Source organism: Boleophthalmus pectinirostris, unplaced genomic scaffold (genome assembly GCF_026225935.1).
Source record: "Boleophthalmus pectinirostris isolate CB_2022bp ecotype Guang Dong unplaced genomic scaffold, ASM2622593v1 HiC_scaffold_9, whole genome shotgun sequence".
NCBI classification, from domain to species: domain Eukaryota; kingdom Metazoa; phylum Chordata; class Actinopteri; order Gobiiformes; family Gobiidae; genus Boleophthalmus; species Boleophthalmus pectinirostris.
Window position 1 is genome coordinate 17297389 of NW_026571541.1, and position 21247 is coordinate 17318635.

The 21247-nt window shown below is 40.3% G+C and overlaps 1 protein-coding gene across 1 annotated transcript; it reads right to left on the reverse strand.

The window, feature by feature from the left end:
* Window positions 1-1672: 1672 nt before the first annotated feature.
* On the reverse strand, window positions 1673-20835 carry map3k10 (mitogen-activated protein kinase kinase kinase 10). The gene is made up of 11 exons (XM_020928559.2): window positions 18229-20835; window positions 6775-6955; window positions 6541-6689; window positions 6029-6204; window positions 5429-5675; window positions 4958-5080; window positions 4739-4877; window positions 4482-4594; window positions 4075-4346; window positions 3482-4001; window positions 1673-3358 (listed from the first exon to the last, which is right to left on the reverse strand). The coding sequence occupies exons 1-11, from the start codon at window positions 19121-19123 to the stop codon at window positions 2958-2960; spliced, it is 3216 nt and encodes a 1071-aa protein (XP_020784218.2). The 5' UTR covers window positions 19124-20835; the 3' UTR covers window positions 1673-2957.
* Window positions 20836-21247: the final 412 nt, after the last annotated feature.

Consider the following 21247-nt stretch of genomic DNA (forward strand, 5'->3'; position numbering starts at 1 on the left):
AAATATCAATGCTGAATAAAGTTTGACATAAAAAATGAGAATTTTGCTTTTAATACACACCACTCTGATCAATATGAACCTAGTGTGTTAAATTAAAATTTGCTTGAGAGATTACGGCTATTCATGGGTTTCATCTTCTTGTTATATGTGACATTTAAGGTATTTTTGCCTTTCAAAAGATATATTTAGTTTTAAATTAATTGCTATGGCAACAGTCCAATTTTCAACATTCTGTAACCCATGTTGAATTGTCTGCCAAAGAAGAAGGCATACTAAAAACAAATTAACAACCACATTTCAAAGATTTTGTCATATCTTAACATTTAGCAAACACTAGCCTTACAGTGTCTGGCTAAGAACTGAAAAGATAAAACATGTATAGTACAATGTTATTTATGTATTCAAATAGAAGGATGAAGACTTTAGGAAATAGGTCACATGAGGTCCTTAGTCAGTCCAGGGGTTGGGTAAACGACAAAAATGACAGTAAACCTATAGCTTAATCATGATAGCTAGAAACCAGCCCAAGAACAGCTGCATCCTCGACAAAGGTGTATGTTAGCCCCACGACAGCTCATTTAACTCTTCTACCCGCTCCTCACTCCGTTTTCAGGCACATTATCATTGTTTTGATCCCCTTTCTTTGTTGAGGCTTTTAATAGCATCGCTGCAGAAGTGAGGAGGGGTTGCTAGGGAACTGGCTGGCGTCTAGAAGGTGTTTGATTGGCGGTCCCACAGACACGTGAGGGGCACAGCGTGTTTTTTGTCACCAATATCGCCACCATATGTTTAAACCTACCCACATATTAGAATGAAGAAACAAGGATCATTACTGTTAAGCCTAATTAACCTGGGGTGACAACCTGTCCCTCCTTTCAGTCCCCTAGCTTTCCCTTGCCCCATTTATTTAGAGAATGTCCCACTTTTTCCATTGATTCCACATGCACTTCATATATATATATATATATATATATATATATATATATATATATATATATATATATATATATATATATACATAAAAGGGGAATGCAATGGAATCAAGAATTTGTGTGGTTGACTGTATAAAGATGCTGTTTATATACAGTATATAGTCTGTGGTTGGCACTCCTGCTAATCCATTTTTTGTGTGCGTTACGAGTGGTAAAACATTGAACTTATAATATGACGCATTTGCGGTTGCAGTCCGTCTCTCCAAGTCCCACTAACTCGTCCCTCTTGTACATTTTTTAAGCTAAAATGCAACGTGTTCTTTCTTTTAAGCTAACCTAGCTAACAAACCCTCCATACTTTTGTTCTAAAAAACGTAAGTAAAGAAGATTGATAGGTTACACTAATTTCTCACCACATTTGCTTCATTCTTAGAGCACAGTTCTTGATTTTGTGAGTCTTTCTTAGGCACAAATTGCAGAGTCAGACCTAGACCCTGGTCTACAGGAATGTATTGGGCATAGACTATGGTACAGAGGGAGAAAAAAAAAAAAAAAAAACACCGGGGAAAAAATGACATCATCGCTCAAGGGGCTGCCATCTAGAGGACTTTTACTGCTACTACAGTGCTCTTTGTCTATCCAAAGAAACATGGACAAACAAAAAATGTCTTTGTTTTTATTCAACTCTCGATCATTCATCACATTTCACTCTTTTCACCAGACATGACACAGATCAGAAATATGAGACAATATATGGACGTTTTAAGAAGTCGCCTACTTCCTTGGTTCAATTACAAATATATACACATACCCCCAATATTATAATTATTATGTTTCAGTAATAACAATAAATTTATAATAAATACTCAGTGTTGATAAACACACAAAGAGAGAGAGAGAGAGTCTGGACTCACTTGAAAATGGGATCCCATTGAAATAATAATAATAGCCTCATACACATTCATACACACTCAAGTAAATACCATCTGCAACCGAGAGGGACTTTGCAGAGTACACTGTCCAAAAATCGTCTCCAGACACAAAAGCTGATTTGTCAGACATGACCAGAGCACAGCACAGCTCCTAAAGTGCCACTGATGTTGGATACAGCAGGTGAGGGACATCCACATGAGGTCAAAGTTGTCAGGTGTTACTGTCCAGGATTTGGAGAAATACAGAAATTTGGTCCAGTGAAATGGATCGGTTCAAATGCTACTAACTGCCGAGGAATTGATCAATGCTAAATTAGTGGGTGTACTTATCTATCCAACATTCTTACAAAAATGACATGCACTGAAAAGCACTGAAAAGCAATCCCTCGTAAAATCATTTTTGTTTTAGAAAATCCCCAAGTAAAACTGTTTCTACTCATGCACATCAAAATTAGCTTAAATGGGGCCCATTGTGGTACCACATCTGAAAAATTACTTAAATCTGCATGATAAACAGCGTGATATTGCCTAAAAATGAAATCCCTTAATATTTTGAAGTTGGGCTTAAAACACAAAATGCTTAGATTAAACATGAGAATAAAAACATCTCTACATTTGAAGCACAAGGAGTGGAAAGATGCAAGCAATGGAAAAAAGGCAAAGATACAAGCAGTAGATGGCAAGTAGATTTCAGCAAAGTCAAATAGTCTTGTTAAGTGTCTCAATGGCTTTATTTTTTATAAGACTTGTAGAAGGTGCAGCTTGGTTAGAGGTGTAGGAGCAGAGCAATGGCGTTCAGGGTGGGAGTGTCAGTAAGGTAGAATGGTGAGCACTAAAAGGCTGAAGAGGTGTCTATGGCCCTAGTGATATCCAGGTCATGTGCAATAAAAAGGAAAGTCTTATTTAAGAGTTTCACACCTTATTCATAGACCAAGGGCACGCTCCAGTAAGTGTCTAATGTATATTTCTTTTTCACCAACACTGGTGAGTGGGATAACTCGGCTCAGATATCAGTAGGCATTTTATTCTGACTGTAAGAACATGGCTGTAAGATGTTGGGAGTAGATAGTGCACTTGAACCTAAAGTGTGCTACTATAGGTACTGTTGTCCACAAAGAGCTGCTGGTTGTAGCTGTCCGCACAGAGGAACAGTATTGTCCAGACTCTGACCCTCCATGTCCATGTCCATCAGGTTGGGCTTGACTGTACTCGCACTACTGTCCCCAGACCCCAGGGGGCTGTCGCAGCCACTGCCGGGAGATGAGCTCAAAGTCCGTGACAGGGAGCTCAACTTCCAAGGGTCTGCTTTCCGGGCCGGTGTGGGCCTTGGCCGTGGGGCAAACTCCAGTGTTTTAGGTCTTTCCAAGGGACTGATGAGAGGATCTGGATCTGGTACAGACAAAGGAGGAGGAGGAGCAGGAGCTTTACGTCTTTGCGGAGCTGGATGAACAAGGAAAGGGTCAGGGAGGCGAGGAATGTCTAACGATGTCCCACCTGTTAAAAAAAAATAAAAAATGCAAATGATTAAATAAACATTTTGATAATAATTTTGAGCATTTAATTGCAGAAAGGACTGGTATACAATAGCTAACATGTATTGACATATTTGTATCTTGCCTCTGCTTGTGCAGGAAATCTGAGCTCCTGGCGGAGGCGGCATGGGCATGCTGCCGTCCGACGGGGACCGGCGGTGTCCCAGCGTCTGGGCGCGTGGCCGGATGGCGCTGTCTGATGGCGTACGCCTGTGTCCTCGGTTCATAGCCATGGCAGCCGACACATGTGTGGGAGTGAGAGACTGGTTTGGCTCCTTCTTGAAGCTCTCCGCTCGCAGGTCCAGAAGTGGGTTGAGAGCAGAAGCAGAGCCCGCTGGTGTTTTGCCTGTCACCGGGGTCATTGGATATTCATCTGGGTCAGAGGGGAGCAGGGACTTTGTTGAGTTGCAGTCCGACAGAGAGGACAGAGAGAGGAGGGTGACAGAAGGGGAGGGGTCCAGGCAGGGCAGACTGGAGTCCTGGTGCCGGGACAGCGACAAGGACAGGTTGCGACTTGGTGGAGATGTGCTGCGGCGGAAACGCCCCGTCCGCTGGAACAGGCCCTCTTTCTTCTTCTCTCTGACGTCTTGTTCGTCCTGAAGCACCTGAGTGACAAAGACTATCAGATTAGACAACAGACAAAGGACAGCAACAGAAGACAAGAACAGTGTCAAATACCTGTAGTTTTCCCATCTGGTACAGGTCTTGTCCCAGGCCAACAGAGGCCAGCAGAGAGGCACAGCCCAGCAACAGCAGGTCACTCTTCTTCCTTTGGCTGCAGCGCCGTAGTGTGTCCCCCTGGCAGACCCCCACACCGGACATCCCAGGAGCGTGCACACAGCCAGAGCCCAGTGAGCTCCACATGGACCCAGAGTCATCCACTGCCCCATTACTGCTGCTGTCTGAAGGCATGAGTGAGCAGGGCGACTCCTCCAGCTCAGAGCCCTCCTCTGTGAAAGTACACACATGAGAAATATGTCTTGTGCTTTTCTCTCTTAAAACACTGTGGAACTCACCCATCTCAAAAGTACACACATGAGAAATATGTCTTGTGCTTTTCTCTCTTAAAACACTGTAGAACTCACCCATCTCATTGAGGCTGGAGAACCCTGCAGTCATAGGGGCATGTTTGGGTGACTTGCCCAGGTTTGGGGCACTGGATGACCAAACTTTAGAACCTTCTCCTAGAGACTTCAATCTGTACATAAAGAGAAAACACAGGAAAAAAACAGTTGTATTATTATAACCTATTCCCCTTAAAACTCAAAGCATCTTTTTGTTCTTCTGCATCTTTTGTGAACTACCAGCAGTGTAAAGTGTAAAGTAAGAAAGGACCACATACTTTTCTTCCCCGCCAACCCTCTCCTTTGGTTGTGTAGAGCTTGGGCCCCAGGTGCGTAGCTTCTTCTTGTTTGAGGACATGTCCTCTTTCTTACACACAGCGCTGCGGCCCCATGTCTTACTGCCATCACTGGGGGTTACTGTCAAGAAACAGACAATAATTAAGACACTCTCCTACCTTGCAGTGTGTGTGTGTAGTTTGAATGTAGTGGTCACACACATCGAATAGCTCTGAGACGAGGAATGACTCCAGGACTAGCTGGTGGTGTGGTGCTCTCACTGCCCTGTGGTTTCCTCTTGTCCACACTAGGAGAGGCCTGCACTGTAATTTTGTGCTCAAAACCTGAAACAGAAATATATTGTTTTGATATAAGTATACCTTTAAATTATTAATATTATTACCTTTTTAATTCACTTTAAATTTATTTAAAAGGGTTTTAAAATTCTGTTATATAATAACATAATATCTACATACAACCACTGTGGACAATATTTACATTCATACAGTTTAGTTCTATTAGTATCATTCGTAGATGAGTGAAGCCTAACACATAACATAATGCAACAATTTGCAACTAAGTCATTACATCATTATTATTGGCTGAATATAAAACCTTTAAAATTAAATTAAATCAACTGTTACAAACTGCAGGTACATGACAAAATACACGCAGTTTGCATGATTACCCACCAGAGGGCAGACTGATGCAGTTGCTGTCTCGGCCTAGTTTTATTAGCCTGCTCTTTTTGAAATTGCCTTTTCTTTTCTTGACACTGGGCTTCTCCTGATACATCTGATGAATGATTATGTTGAGTTCACGCTCTACAATATCGATCTCCCTCTCAGCCAGCTCCTGCTCTCTCCTCTTGAGCTGCTCCTCTTGCTCCCTCTGCTCCTCTGCAGCACGGGCCAGGGCCTCCTCCCAGGACCTCAGCTCCTGGAGCGGAAACACAGTCAGACAGACGGTTAGCAGAGCACCAGCCCTCCTCATACCTCTTCTGATGAGACTCTCAATGTTAAGGTAACGCAAAGTGAAAAAGACACCTCCAACATGCATTGACAAGGTGTTAATAAGTGCTACAACCTCTGTGTATCGTGATTTTCTCTAAAAATACAACAGAATGAGGAAAAAACACAAGCATCTACATCTTAAGAATTTAAAACTAAGTAATAATTAAAACTGTGCTTTTTACACTATTACATTTGCTTATTTAAGCCAATGCTGTGAACATAAATGCAACTAGGCAGACATATTTTGTTTTGGTTGACAATATTTTTGACAATAATCACCTTTTCTTTGGCCCTGAGCTCATCAAACATTTGCTGGATCTCTAGTCTCCAGTCTTCCTGGAGAGAGTGAAACGACTCCAGGGGCATTTGAAACATGGCCGACTGCTCGATGGCCAGCAGGCGCCGCAGGATGCTGCTGAACGGGGGTCTGCTGTGGGGGGTGGGGCTCCAGCACTCTGGAAAACATAAGACATAAGTTCACAAGTGATGACCTTGGACCACCTTCTAATGTCAAACAAGGCCTAAAGGTCTTTAAAAGGAATCTTTAGCTCTACCAGGTAAGCTATACACTGATACACTTTATTGACAGTATTTATTGTCTGAGAAGCGAAATTTGTCCTCTGCATTTGACTCATCCTTTAATACCACTGGGGCAACCTGTCAGGAACAGTGGGAAGCCCAGTACCATGCACAGGGACCCATCTCCAGATTTCGAGGCAGGCCTGGTCAGAACTATTGGTCAAAAATGCAATCGAATATGCTTACAATGTGAAATCATTTTCAATTCTTACCTGTCAGGAGTTGAGCAAAAGGCTCAGGGCAAGTAGAAGGAATAGGAAGTGTAAGTTTGTTCATTGCAACTCCATATGCAACTGCAAGAGCATCAATCTCTCTGTATGGGACCTCTCCAGTCAGCAGCTCCCAGAGTAACACACCAAAACTGTGGAAAACCAAAAGAATAAAAAACATATGTCAATTTAGAAATGGCACAAGCCCTAGTTTCTCTCAGGTTCTGCAGTATTTACCTCCACACATCACTGCTCTTGGAGAATAGGGAGTGTTTGATGACCTCCGGGGCCATCCAGGCATAGGTCCCAGCAGCACTCATTTTGGTGGTCTGATGCCACTCTCGGGCCAGGCCAAAGTCTGTGATCTTCAGAGTTTTACCACTCAAGTCATCCCATGTCACTGGCTCCAGGATTAGTACTGGGAAAAGGGAGGAAAAAACACAGCACTAAGTAATTAGAATAATAAACCAATTAATAAATAATAATATATAAGTATGAACATATTAAACTCTTAAGATCTTGTATTTAAGAAGTAATGTGCTAAAAAGCATACAGACAGAACAGCTGTAGTCAAATATACTGTAAAATATGTTGCTGCTGTTTCTTTTGGTGCAGCAATCTACATCAGAATCATTACATTACATCATTTATGTGTAATTTTCCAATGAACAGACAAAAGTTGTCTCTTTACATCATGGGTTTAAACAGTCTTTCCTTCCCTGCAGGTGGCACTTCCTTGTTAGTTTCCGCGTTAGTGCTGCCTATGGAAATGTTTGGAGTGTACACAGTTCAGAGCATCAGGAGCAGGTGGAGCTCTCTGTCATTTATCTACAGCCGTATGCAAAAGGCTCAGGGCAGGGCTCTACACAGCACTGTCTTTGTTTACACACTCACGCACGCACGACACACACACACACACACACACACACACATGCACACACACACACACACATACACGCACGCAATCACAAAAGGTGTGTCTTTAACTCCACAGCAGTTTCAATAATAGCTCAAAGCAATCATCAAAAGACAATTTATTTATTTATTTTTTATTTTTGTTAATTTGTATCTATTGTTATGTCAAAACATTATATTAATAATGTTAGTAATGCTAATAATGCTACTCATGCCTATATTTTTAATGCACTTTAGAAAGCACCAGTCATTATTTTATTACAGTAAGATTTAATTTTGCTAATATTTTTGTTGTCACAGCTGCCCTGGAATAGACTGACAAAAGTGAGGCTGCCAAACTGCACCATCAGCTTCTCTGGCCACAACCAATCACCCATCACCCCCACCTTACATAGGCCTACATATACAATCACCTAGAGTACATACATTTGTTATCAAACTGTGTTAGAGCGTAAAGACTTCTAATATTACACCAAAGTCAAGGTAAACACTACACTACTTTCATATGACTAGTCTTTGTTTGCTGTGGTATAATATTCACTGACTCCTCTTTACTATCCTCATGTCATCTTCAGAGAGCTGCAGTTTGTTGAAGGACAGCTGTCTGCTGCCTGAGGAGTCAGAGCTGGAGCCAGTCTGGGTCAGGGAGAAATTGACGTGTTTGCATGTTTAGTTGGGTGTGTCCTCTCTCTCCACATTTGTCTAGTGTGCGTGACAGTGCATTATGCTTATTGTATATGAGACTACAAAGAAATATAAAGTATAAAGAAGATTAAGAGACAAGGAAATTAATAGTGTATTGGTGTACTTGTTCTGACAATGATCTCAGCAACAATCTTGGTGTAATATTAAGTCAGTTTCCATTTTTAAGCAGCGTCTTCTCACAGTTTTACCTTCAAACTATCGCAGCTATCCACTATGACCCGCATTTACTCTTCCTATACAGAGATAAACATGTTTGTTTTTAACTCACAACAGAAACCTGAAGAACAGACTCAGATCACCATGAGGGTGTCAAGCTCTCAAAAGGTAAAATTGCCCTCAAAGATAAATGGATTTGGCACACAAGAGCTGCTGGTAAAAAGTACAAACAAATAGATTTACTGGTGGCCAAAGCTTAACCCTCTCAGGCTCAAATTAATTTTTAGTATCAGGAAAAATCTGATATTTGGGGAAAATTATAATATGGGGTAGTAATATACAATTCTGACTTTTTTATCCTTTGTAAACAAAAAAAGCACTTCTGGCAGGCCGTTTGCGTGTAGCCATTCTTGCACAGTCTGCATCGCCCACGTTTATCAGCATGGATGGGAAAAAAGGCTCCTGAGTAAAAAAAGCTCATAATATGGATGTGGAGTAAGTAGGTACTTGGAATTTAGCTGTTGCAAATCTGCAATGCCTGCCTGGAGAGGGTAAAGTCAAGTCAGATTTTTTTTTTAAAAGAAAGCAGAAATTTTGGATAATATCATTGTCATATAAAGTATCCATTCATATTAAAGTATGATCCAAGGGCTAAAAAGTTACATCAACATTAGATTACCATGTTTGTCCAGCTGTTAAAACCTCACTTTGATATTACTCCGCTTTCACTCAAAGACTTTCTGCTTTTTTTTTTTTACTGTGTTCAAAATGTCTGCCTAACTTTTGATGATTTGTGGGATCTGTCCTTGGACCCTGCCCTGTGCTGAGTGTAGAGAAATACCCCCAGACACAGTTTAAACACTGATAAGGATAAGTTAGTGCATCAAACACAGGTGACACATTAGCCTACAAACTTGACATACCAGAACAAAAAGTACAAAGTCTACAGGAATGCACCTGCTCCTGCTTCAAATAAGTTACCAAGTGTTACAGAGAGCACTCCCTTAATAAACAAACTAAAGAGACATGGAGGGTGTGGCATTTTGGCAAATGAGTTACTATCAGCTGTTTGATGATACAAGCAATTGACCATAGACATTTTCATTTAGTCTCAGTTAGTTTTAAAGGTGCACTGTATAACTTTTTGGTTGGGTGTCCATCACCTGCGTGTTTCTATAAGTATGTCATTGCTCTGCAGTAAGACATTAAACTGCTCTACCTTACGTTTATTCAATTACAGGTGGGGTACAGGTAACAAAAATACCTAGAAAAACAGGGATTCTGAGGGTTGCCTCTCCACAGATTTGATCTGTAACTTGGTCTGGTTTGGTCTCCATGAAGATAAAAAGGGTTAATTTGTACTGTGAAACATTCCAGACAAAGCAATAACATCTCCATGGAGAAAAGCATTTAACAGGCCCTCCACAAGAAAAGTTACACAATGCACCTTTAAGTTAGCTATCAAAACCTCAGAGCTCAAAAAACTTTGAGTAACTGGTCAGACATGCCAAATGTCCATAGAGATATATTAAAAACAATACAGAAAGTAATAAAAAATAGTCTTGAAAAAACCCTATAAACTGTTGAGTAACTACTAGTAAATACTGTACATTTATCACTCTGTGTTACTAGTATTTTGGTCTTTAAATCTCCATTAGTTTAACATTAATTCTCTATATAGCTGTAGCTGCAACTTCTGTCAATCTCTATAGCTCATTAACAACTAGCTGCAGTGTCTTGCTTAAAGACACCCAGGCAGTATACAAAACCTGGGGTCTACTAAATAACAGGTGTTTTATGTTGTTAGTCATCATGTAGTTAGTGTAGTGTAATGTTAGTTTAATATTGTTGTTTTCATTATTTCGTTGTTCTTTCTGTTTTTCTGGACAAAATAAAATGGGGTTAAAACTGGTCTATTTCTATGCTCGATGCAGGTTCTGTATCTTAAGATTCTCACTAAGACAAGTTCCTTAAAAGACTCTTCAGTATTCAAGCCCATATTTCAGAGTAAGGAGGCGTTCAGGGCTGATGTGGACACAATGGCACACAGTTTGCCCATGCCACAAGTGTTTTTCTGCCCAAGGATCAATCTACTGTGCTGTGTCATTAACCGTTGTTATGGCAACAGGACAGAGGTCACAGCCGGGACCAGAGGCAGCCATGATGCTTGCAGACTGCTCTGAATATAGCTATACGATTTTAACATCTCCACAACATTTGACAAGATTGCACACCTCATCTAACAGTTCAGTATACAATCAGGAGTATAATATTGTATTTCTTTAGTATCTCACAATTCATCCCCAAGGCTCTTTATACTGAGAACAGTTTCCTTATTCATACTATAGGGCTGAAACTACTAACTGAATAACACAAAACTAATTGATTAACAAAATAATCAAGTAATTCCAGTTTTTAATAATACTCAATTTTATGAAACAGGTTTACTTCTGACTTTTTTATTCACAGAGCAGAGCTATTATGAAATTAAACAACTGGCCTTGTAAAAATTATTCTAATGCAAAAATATATTGCATATCTATCTCCATATTAAAGACAGTTTACATTGTTTTAAAAATGACAGGATCAGAATGAAAGTGTAAAGAGCTTCTCTTGTTTAAAAGACTACAGCAGTCCAACATAGATTTTGTGTTCTCATTGTTATGGCATTACTTTAGATTCATTACATTCAAATGAGCTGATTGACTAAAAAACAGGCCTAAGTGCTAAGTCATTGATTGAGTAACAAAACCATTACATCTTGTAGCCAAATGTCTAAGATTAGTTACAGTTCAACCAAAATAGAAATAAAAAAAGACCAATACAGATGATTATTTTACAGGATGCCAATTGGCAAATTTTAGAATAACACATTTGCAATAATTATGAATGTTCATATTGCTTTAGACATAGAGATCTTGGATAGTGGTGGAAGGTAACAAAGTACAAAAGTAAAAGTACAATACTTAAGTAAAATTTTAAGGTATCTGTACATTTTATAGTAGGTACTTTTTACTTTTCCTTCACTACATTTGAGAGCATGTATCTGTACTTTCTAAACTGCCACATTTTAGATCTGGACTGAAAAGTAAGATGTACTTTTCTTTATGGTTTGAGACCTGCTGAAAAGGCTGAGACTTATTTTTTGCACATTTAATTTGAGTTAGCATACCAACTTTGAATAAACTAAACACACAAAAACACAAAACAGCTAGAAAAATGTACAAATCAATTGAATCACCTAACATCTGCATTATCAAAGTTATTACATTTAATCCTTTAATTGTTCTAAAACTCTCTGAAAAATACTTTTTACTCTTTAAGTAATTTTTTAAACAGGTACTTTTTTTTTTTTTAGATTTTTTTTTTATGTGATACTTTTACTTTCACTTGAGTAATCATTTGCTCCAGTACCTGTACTTTTTATTAAAGGTGCACTGTGTAACTTTTTGATTTGGGTCCATCACCTGCTTGCTTCTATCGACATGCCATTGCTCTGCCAGGAATGTTCCACACTATGACATTACAGCTCTATCCAGCATTTATTTAATTACAAGTAGTTTTACTGCTCAAAAATAGAAAGACAGACATTCTCACTATGAGGGTGGTTGCATCTCCACAGATCTGACCTGTAACTTGGTCTGGTTTGGTCTCCATGAAGACAGAAGGGTTTAATGCCATACTGTGAAAAATTCCAGACACAGCAATTACATCTCCATGGAGAAAAGCATTTGACCGACCCCCCACCATAAAAGTTACACAATGCAGCTTTAAGTAACAAAATTTAGTACTTGCGCCACCACTGATTTTGGATATGACTTGTTTTTTACATATGTGCTAAATGATCAGTGCTAAGTGTCACTCACATTTACACAAAAGGACAAGCTGGTCAGAGCAAAAACATGAAGTAGGAGCAAAATTGTATGTGTAATATAATCTGATGAAGATAAGTTGGCAGAGGAAAGTCTTGTAGAGGAGAGCAGTGAAGGAGGAGGGATGCAAAAATGACAAGGCATACAGAAAAAATAAGGGAGCAGAATCCAGGCCAGGAATGAGGAATGATGAGCTGGTTTAAGAGGCAGCTGGAGGAAAGGAGTAGAGAGAGAGCAGTGAGGAAGCGGCCAATAATGACTGGATGAAAAAACAGGGGTAGAGAGAAATGACTGCAGGGAGATTTTTTGCTATTGTACTAGCAGCGCATACCACAAGGCTTTGTGTCGCAATACACTCTCATGTTTTGCCCCTCACAATATTTTAGATTTTGTTGAAGTAAGAATTCAGTCTAAAGGAATTATGGCTTTTTATTGTTATTTAAGAATGGTGGAGGTTTATGGTAACAAAATCTGCAATTGTAATCTATAATTATGTTTTAATTTGTGTTATTTTTGCAGCAAAGGCAAAATCATTATTTTCCCACCACAGTTTTAATACTCAATCAGCTTTTGTAATGTTTCAAGACACCTGCATCATTCACTAAAAGAACAACCATTTTGGTATTTTTTTAGAACATTTTGTTAAATTTGAGGGGTAAAATATATAATTTACCCCTTAACTACAAAGTCCAGCTTTGGCACTACACTGTTATGCTTTACCATTGTTAAACTTTGTTGTTGTTGTTTTATTGTTTTGCACAGTGCTGTATCTTTAAACAATACTTTATCAGTGTACAAATGTAGATATAGCTGCATTGACTTCTATGTCACTGATACCCAGTCTTGGCTCTCTTCGTACCACTACAGGCCATTGTGGCTCTAATCCTGAGCCGCGCAGTGGCACAGTTTCACCCTGCAGCCATTCACTTTGTCTGTGAACAAATGCAGCCGGCAGATTCGTGTGACCAGGCTGCCTCTCTTTCACAATGATGCAGCTATTAAATAAAGTGCATGTGTATGAGAGAGAGTATATGATGGGAACACCAATGATTACACATGTTGTGTGCTATTATTTTTACAAATTAGAAAATTGTCTATAATCTTAACAAAAAATAAAGCTAGCCCTACTCTGACCAGTGCATTTTGACAATTATTTGGTCAAGACAATTCAACCATCGTGTGTGTGTGTACATGTGACTGTGGTGTAATTGGCAGTCACATTTCTGTCAGTCTATCACAGGGCTGCTGCTTCTACAGAAGCTTTACATGGAGTGACTGAGGAATGAATGAATAATGCAACACATTTATAATCAATAAGCAATAATAATTACATTAATCACCATCAATATTCAATGTCAATAGTGCTTTATACAAACATTAGTTTAGCCTCTTCATAAACTGGCCTTCTACCAACGTTAAACCAATACACAGTCCTCCCTCCCCCATCCATCTCTGTGTTTCTTTTCCCCTGAAGGCTGCAAGGCTTCCTCCACATCCACAGCATTCCTCCTCAGCTCCTCTACCCACCCGCACTGCCATCTATCTGACTGCAAGATCATTCATGTTTGTTGAAGGGTCACAGTGTAACTTGAACATTATGTCAATTTGAAAGTACATATTTACACATTTAAACCCAGATCAATATAGACAGATATTTATTCAGATAATGCAGACAAATTATTGTTCAGTTTGCTTAAAATATAGTACTTTGCCCAGTTAGTGTTAAAATGTATTACAGCTGAAATACTAACATATCATGGTTTATCTCCTCTATTCACTCATGTGAGGCCTGTAGTGTCTGCCTCTTGCACGTGCTCCCACTCCCCTGCAGTGACTCCTGCCATTGTGAGAGCTGCTGCGCCCGGTCTACACTGCTCTGTGAGAATGGGGTCATTGTTGCCCTCCCTACTGGACAACCTACAGCCACAAGCAGTGCACATGCATGGCCAATAACTATACAACAAAGTCCTTCAACTATAAACCTGGGTAATACAAAATAAAGTCACACTCTTTTGCACTTTACCATGCTATGGTAAAGTCATTATTTTCAAATAATTCAGTCAGTTCACCAGACAGGGTGAATCTTTGCTCTATTATCATGTTTAAATGCAGTGAACATAAGTGGGTGAAGAAGTGCCCCCTGCACCTGTCCTGGCTCATCAAAATAGAGCTAATTATTAGAGCCCGACCGATATGGATTTTGCTGTGGCCGATATGAAACCAATATAATGGAGGTTGGAGCTGCCGATAGCCGATATAATCACCGATATATTTAGTGATGTAAAAATTCACTGTAAATGTTGAATTGTTTAAAAAACTTAGGTTTGGCTCTGGTGGATTTTAAATTGGGTTTATTTAGGCAACATTTATTGTTATTCTGCCTCTTTACATCATATTTACAGACAGTAGGTTGACTTAATGGCATTTTTGCATCACATTCTAGACACTAGTGATGGGTATTCCAGTTCTTTTTAGAGAACCGGCTCTTTTGGCTCGGCTCACTAAAAGCTGCTGGTTCTTTTGGCTCCCAAGTGGCTCTTCAGATTGTTTTGTTGCAAGCAGGACTAAAGCACGTCTAAAGCAGGACTGAATCAGGACTGAACCAGGTCTAAACCAGGACTGAAAAAGGACTAAACCGGGATTTATTTTATGCTAAACTACAGTCAAATATGCTCGTTTTTTTTTTTTTTTTTTTTTTTTTTTTAATCCTACGTACACGCAAATTTCTCAAAGTTTCGTTTTTAGCCGCTGCCGCTGTCAAACCACGAATCTGCACGCTGCGTGAAGATAAAAAAAAGTGAGAGAAAGAGAAAACACGGCTCCCAATAAGGATCAGGCTCCCGTCGTTCCCTTCAAAGAGCCGGTTCTAAGAGTCATTTCGTTCGCGACGGACCCATAACTAGTAAAGAAAGTAGCGCTATTAGCCTTTAGCCGTAAATACGTGCGCGCCGCGGTAATTAATTATATGCGCAAATGTCATAATTCACACGTCTATTCACAGCTCATTTACATATCAGTGCAGGTCCAGTAGCAAATATACGGCCAATATAGTCACTTTAGAACAGACCAATAGAAAACAGTCTGTTTATGTGCGGGAGCTACAGCAGCTAAGCCATAACAAATGACAAAAACTAGCTTCAGAGTCGACATATTTCCAACACTCACCGCTCATACAGGCTCCTCCTCACATCACAAATCTGCACTAATAAATGTCCTTTTAATCCAGACTCAAACCGATTCTCCGTAAAAAGAATATAATCTCAGTGTTTGGATCTGTGTCTGCAGGTGTAAACAAACACACGTGAGTGACGCGACTCTGTGGTGTGTTCAGGGACAGTATGGACACACACAGACAAATGACTCCGTAGATAAATACTGATGTGGAGCCACATATTAGGACATTTATCTGTCTGTAAATTGGATTAAATGAACAGAATGTAGAGAGTCTAAGCTTTATAACGAGGTATAACATGCCCACGTGAAATATCGGCCCCTATCAGCAAGCATATCGGCCAATAGCTGATATGCCTAAAGTTGCCCATATCAGCCGATAATATCGGCCAACCGATATATCGGTCGGGCTCTACTAATTATCATGACAAATGTAATGTTATGGACATTGTGACTAAATAATTATACTATTAGCATTCACAACACATGGTGCCAATAGTTATCAAATGTAAACTGGGTTCAGACAATCTGCATCATGTATATTGCAATAATGACATGACTATTAGTATATTCATGGTATTGACAATGTCAAGTGTGTATTGACCATGCACCAGACATTTTATGACATAATACAAGAATCTGGACTAACCTGCCCAGTCTGGGACTGAATAAACACAACACTAAATAATCCATTCAACAAACAATAGTAAAGAAACTCACATATGTAATCTATTTGATCCATTATTTTTTGTGGTGATCATTTACCATAATTTGTGAAGCCTCTCTTGATAATTGAAATAGGAGTAAAATGTCAACAGACTTGAAAATTTGGCTCCTGAAATTCTGATGTTTGTTGACTATGTAAACATGACTTTCAATTTAAAGTACTGCATCTAAACCTGTATATAAAGGCAGCTCAGTGTTTTGTGGGATAGAAGTGATGGTGTTTTCCATAATACAAAAGAGCCACCATAGAATGTTTACTATAAAACTCCTGATGGCTGGGCAGCATCTGTGTTGTTAGCAACAGGTGAGGTTCAGACATATTGCCTTACATTCAGCAGCTTTAATACTCTATAGAGCCCTGCACAATGGTATCAGTGACTGTCTTTGGCAAATAACACAGGTACTTTAGTAATTAACAATGACTCATCAAATTGTCTTATCTAACAGGAACAATGGTTGTGTAGACTTAAAGTGTTAAAATCAAATCATACATTTTCAATTAGTATTTTCAAATGATCAAAATAGCAACGTGAAACTATTACTTTTGTAAATTTTTAATTATATAATATTTAATATTTGGGGACATAAAATGTTTGTGTTATTATTATTATTGTAAGAATAAGCGTAAATGTAATAATTATTCACAGTTATTGACACCATGGCCACACAAAGAGAAATCTTCTCATTGTCATTCTTATTGTCTAATGTGACCATTCTTCTAGTACCTGACCAGCATAATATACATGTATATATTTTTGAATGATGACTTTAGTAAAGGTAATGTGACATCAACAGAATAAAAAGTAACTTTTTTGACTGCAGTCCTCAGGCACCGATGACATGACATGACCGAGGAGGCAAAGACCTATCAACCCAAAAACACACATCACTAAGAACAGAAGAGTAATGAGATGATCAAAGTCACACTTACTGCTATACCTGTCAACAGCAACACTCAAAAACTCACACTGATGAAAGATTGTTAGTCTAAATTTAGAAAGTCTTGCATAAAATAGAAATGGTGCTTGTACGTTTTGCACTTCATATTTTTTCTGAACGATGTGAGAGAATGTGGGAGAAAGACACTTTACTGACAGAGGCAATGTGACAGCGTAGAAGCTTGGGGCCAGTGCAGCTCTATAGCTCTGATGCTGAGTGGTCTGTGGTTTGGAGAAGTCACCTGAAACTCTTGCACCTGGACAATGAGCTGAAGTGTAACCCTAACCGAAGCTGTTTATCCCCCACAACCTCCAGCTCTTGTTTATAGCCTCTTATACCAACACCTTGATGCTCAAAACCTTTCTAATAGATCTTCTCTTGGTGTGGATGGTGGTGAGCTTTATCATACAGTCACACACTTTTCAGTCTCAGTCTACATAAAATACATCCCCGCATTTACTCGTTGCTATTATCAGGCGCAATGCTCTAATTTGGTGGACTGACATTTTCAGCAACTGACAGAGGCGAGCAGCTCTATGACTCACTGGCACAGAAGCAAAGCCCATACCCAGACAATGCTATATAGGGCTGGGCTCTGGCAAAGAAATTAATCATTAATAACGATTCTTATTTCAACATTGACAAGACAGACTTGAAATCAGTGCCATTTAACATAAATAAGTGTGAAATATTTTCCTCTACAGTCCAAACTCTGCTTTACTAACTCACAAGATGATCACTGATGAACTGAATTAAAATTGTATTAATTGCATCTCCATAGAGCTATGGTTCTGTGGCCATGACTCTGAAGTTCAGAACATACAAAATCTGTGGGAGATTAATCAGACAGTAGGGTGAATACCAATGCTACCAAACCTCTGCTGGTTCTGATCTCTAACATCTTAGGACAACATCCTAACGATTCATCCGTGGGCTATGAACTATATCATTTCCTATTTTGTAACTTTTAAAGTACCAACAACTGCAACTGCATCTTTAAACGGCAAGTGGCACAATGGACCAAAAATAGCTCAGTGAGTTGCAGAGCAGAACAGAAGAAGAGGAGCAGGAGGAGCAGGGAAGAAAATAATAACAGAAAAAATGACACAGAATAACAAAATATCATGCCTATGAAATAAATCTATAAAATTTTATTGACATTCCACATCATTATGTAATAGCATAGTAGTAGAATTGGGACACTTACTGTTGCTGGACTTGAGGTCTCTGTGGATGATGGGTACAAATGCCTGATTGTGCAGATAGTCCATCCCAGTGGCAATCTGGACAGCCCAGTTTACCAAAACTCTTGGTGGTACTTTTTTCCCTGCAAGAGCCCGATTCAAAGCCCCTCCTCTAGCATACTCCATCACCAAACACAGGTTGGGTTCTCTCAAGCAGACACCTTTAAGTGCAATGATGTTAGGATGTCTCAGCATCCAAAACAGCCTGGCTTCCTGCCGTACACTTTCAGCTGTCGCACTGATGTCCTCATCTGGATCCTGTCTGGCGGCCTTTACAGCCACGACCTCTCCTCGCCACATTCCTTTGTAAACTTTCCCAAAGCCTCCAGCTCCAATCACTTCCTCCAGTAGCAGTTCGGAGAAGTCTATCTCCAAGGGGCACTCGCCCACTCCGCTGGGCACCAGGCCTCCTGCAGTGAGCTGGTAGCTGGCAGCATCTCCTCTTGTCACATAGTTACTGGGGAAAATACCCACTTTATCCTGGATCTTCCCTGTCCACCAGCCCTCATCCCCAGATACTTTGGAGTCTTTTGATAGAACCTCCAGTAGATCCCCACGCCGTAATGTTAATTCCTCATCTGCTGTGGCCTCATAGTCAAAAACTGCAGTCCAGTATGGATTGCCTGTCCCACAGTGGTGACCAGAATCTGGGGACAAAGAGATCCAGGTGCTGCCATTCTCTATTTGGACAACAGGTGCAGGAAACATGGGTGGCGGAGGGGTTACGTTGAAGGGCGCAGATGTATTAGATGATGGGGGGCCAGGGGGGATGAGGCTTGGTGGTGGTGGGGAGCAGCAGCCCCCACAGCTGCTGCAGGACAGGGGAGCAGTACTTCTCACTCCACCATATGGATTCATAGCAGCTCAACTGCTGTTTGACACAAGTGTCAACTCAGGAACAAAATCCATAGAGGGCCCATTGACTGAGACAGGGGACCACAAGGGGAGGATGGGAAATCAGAGGATCAAAAAAAGGGAGGGATTCCCCCATCAGTACATCTGGCTGTTGAAATAGTGCCAAATCCAGTCACTAGCTGCTGTGCTATTACTATGCAGTGTGTAAGTAACATGTACTGTCAAAGGCAAGTTCATCCAGGGACACGTGTGGTAGGTCAAAGAATGACACTTAAAATGCACTAATGACACTGTCCCATTGACACACTGATCGAAACACTGAAACAACAGGCTCTTTAATATATGTGGTGTGAACAGGTGCCTAATGAACTCAGCACAGTGCAGTTTGGCTTACTGTTACATATACACTGTGCTCCTAATAAATAATGAATTGCTTTTGATGCTGTATCTTGTGGGATAGAAGCCTGAAACAAGAATTAAACTGGATGAAATGAAGACTTACATTAGGGAAGCCAGGTTGATTTCAGTTGTGTACAGCATGTGTATCTATAGTCTACAGTTAGTGCTCACTATAACAGTGGAATCTCTGAATAAACTGAGCAACATCCTCGGGACAGGGGTCTTCATTATTCCTCATCAATCCCAGAGCTGGTGCACCTCCCCCGCCGGCCATCTCCATGAACGTGGGCTGCTGTCGCTGTACAGTGTGTGGAAATATCCCGGATTTTCGCTCTACATCCAGACAAGCCGGCCAAGGCTAAATCCAACATGCATGGACACTCGTGAGCGGTTTCACGTCCCTGAATAGCCCTTAGTAAAAGCGCTCGCCCATTTTAAGACATCAGGGGAATTACAGAGAGATGACAACAACAGTGGAGCAGGTAGACGCAAAGCTGCAACGAGGCACCGTATTCCGCATCATGCCGACTATGTGCACAACAAACGCGCTTCAGTCTCTGGGTAGCGGCCTGGTTCGCTCGCCTCCACTGGGTAACATTTGTGACGGCAGTTGCTCCTGGTTGAGAAAAAACACAGTTCTTCGGTGGAAAGAGAAAGCGTTGTCCACTTTTTACCATTATCTTATTGCCTTAAATGCCTGTATAGGCTGTAGAGACTGGAGAGAGCTGGAGAGGCTGTCATTGAAGGCTAATGCATAAAGCCATTGCTGCAGTCCGTGTGGGGTAGCCTAAGATGAAAATGGGTATTTAGGATTGATTTAAAACGTTTAAAACCCATTTTGCCCTTAGATAGAAGTGACATGTAAACGCGTAATAATATTATCATAGGCCTAATAGTCTAATTGTGAAATGCCGCAATAAACACAGCGCGCAGTTCAGCGCATCTTGACGATCAGCTGTATCCGTAAACACAGCGCTCACTGTAACCCAACCTGAAGACGGAGCGCTGCAACGATCCAACTATCATCGTCGCATGGGCGTGAGGTTTGCATCCAATAAGAGACGATAGTCGGTAACCCACTGTAGCGAAGAATAAGCCTTGTTTCTTCTTTGACTTAGTACTTCAAACCATAACGTCCACTGGTGGTCAAATATGGATCCCCAAGACATGACATTTCAGGCATCGAGCTGTCAGTCTGTTGGTTGACTTTGCATCCAAACACACCGGGGCGTCGTTCACAGACGTGGGAACAAGTGCCTGGCGTGTCACTAACCTACAAACTACGTGGATGAGTAAAATGAACACACTCTACCCATCCACATTACATACAGATCTGTACATGCGACACGGACTGTGCGGGAGGTAGAGAGCCGAGGTGCATTGTGGGTTATGTTGTTTCTAAATTAATGGTCACTGACCTACATCATCGTGTCTTTAGCAGCGCACATAACGTTGTCTTAAAGTACAGTTCACACAGTAGCCTACATAGGATTATACCTTATATTAAAATAGGTCTCTGACCTTAAAACGTGAAAACAAATAAGACCATAATTTATATTTCAACATTGTATTTTACAAACATAGGCCTACGATCATGGCTGGGCTATTCGATTCTTCTGTAAACAGAGCCTGTTATTTCAATTCCCCATTTTCCACAATTTTCTACATTTTATGACAGTAACGTAGAATAAGTTAATTGGGATTGCGACCTAAATTAATGCCCCATTA

Excerpts from the sequence above, each read along its gene's own strand:
- map3k10 (XM_020928559.2), bottom strand. The coding sequence starts at position 19,123 with ATGAATCCATATGGTGGAGTGAGAAGTACTGCTCCCCTGTCCTGCAGC. Across the intron at positions 6,956-18,228 it reads AGACCTCAAGTCCAGCAACA|TACTAATCCTGGAGCCAGTG; the intron begins GTAAGTGTCCCA and ends CCCTTTTCCCAG. Across the intron at positions 3,359-3,481 it reads GATTTCCTGCACAAGCAGAG|GTGGGACATCGTTAGACATT; the intron begins GCAAGATACAAA and ends TTTTTTTAACAG.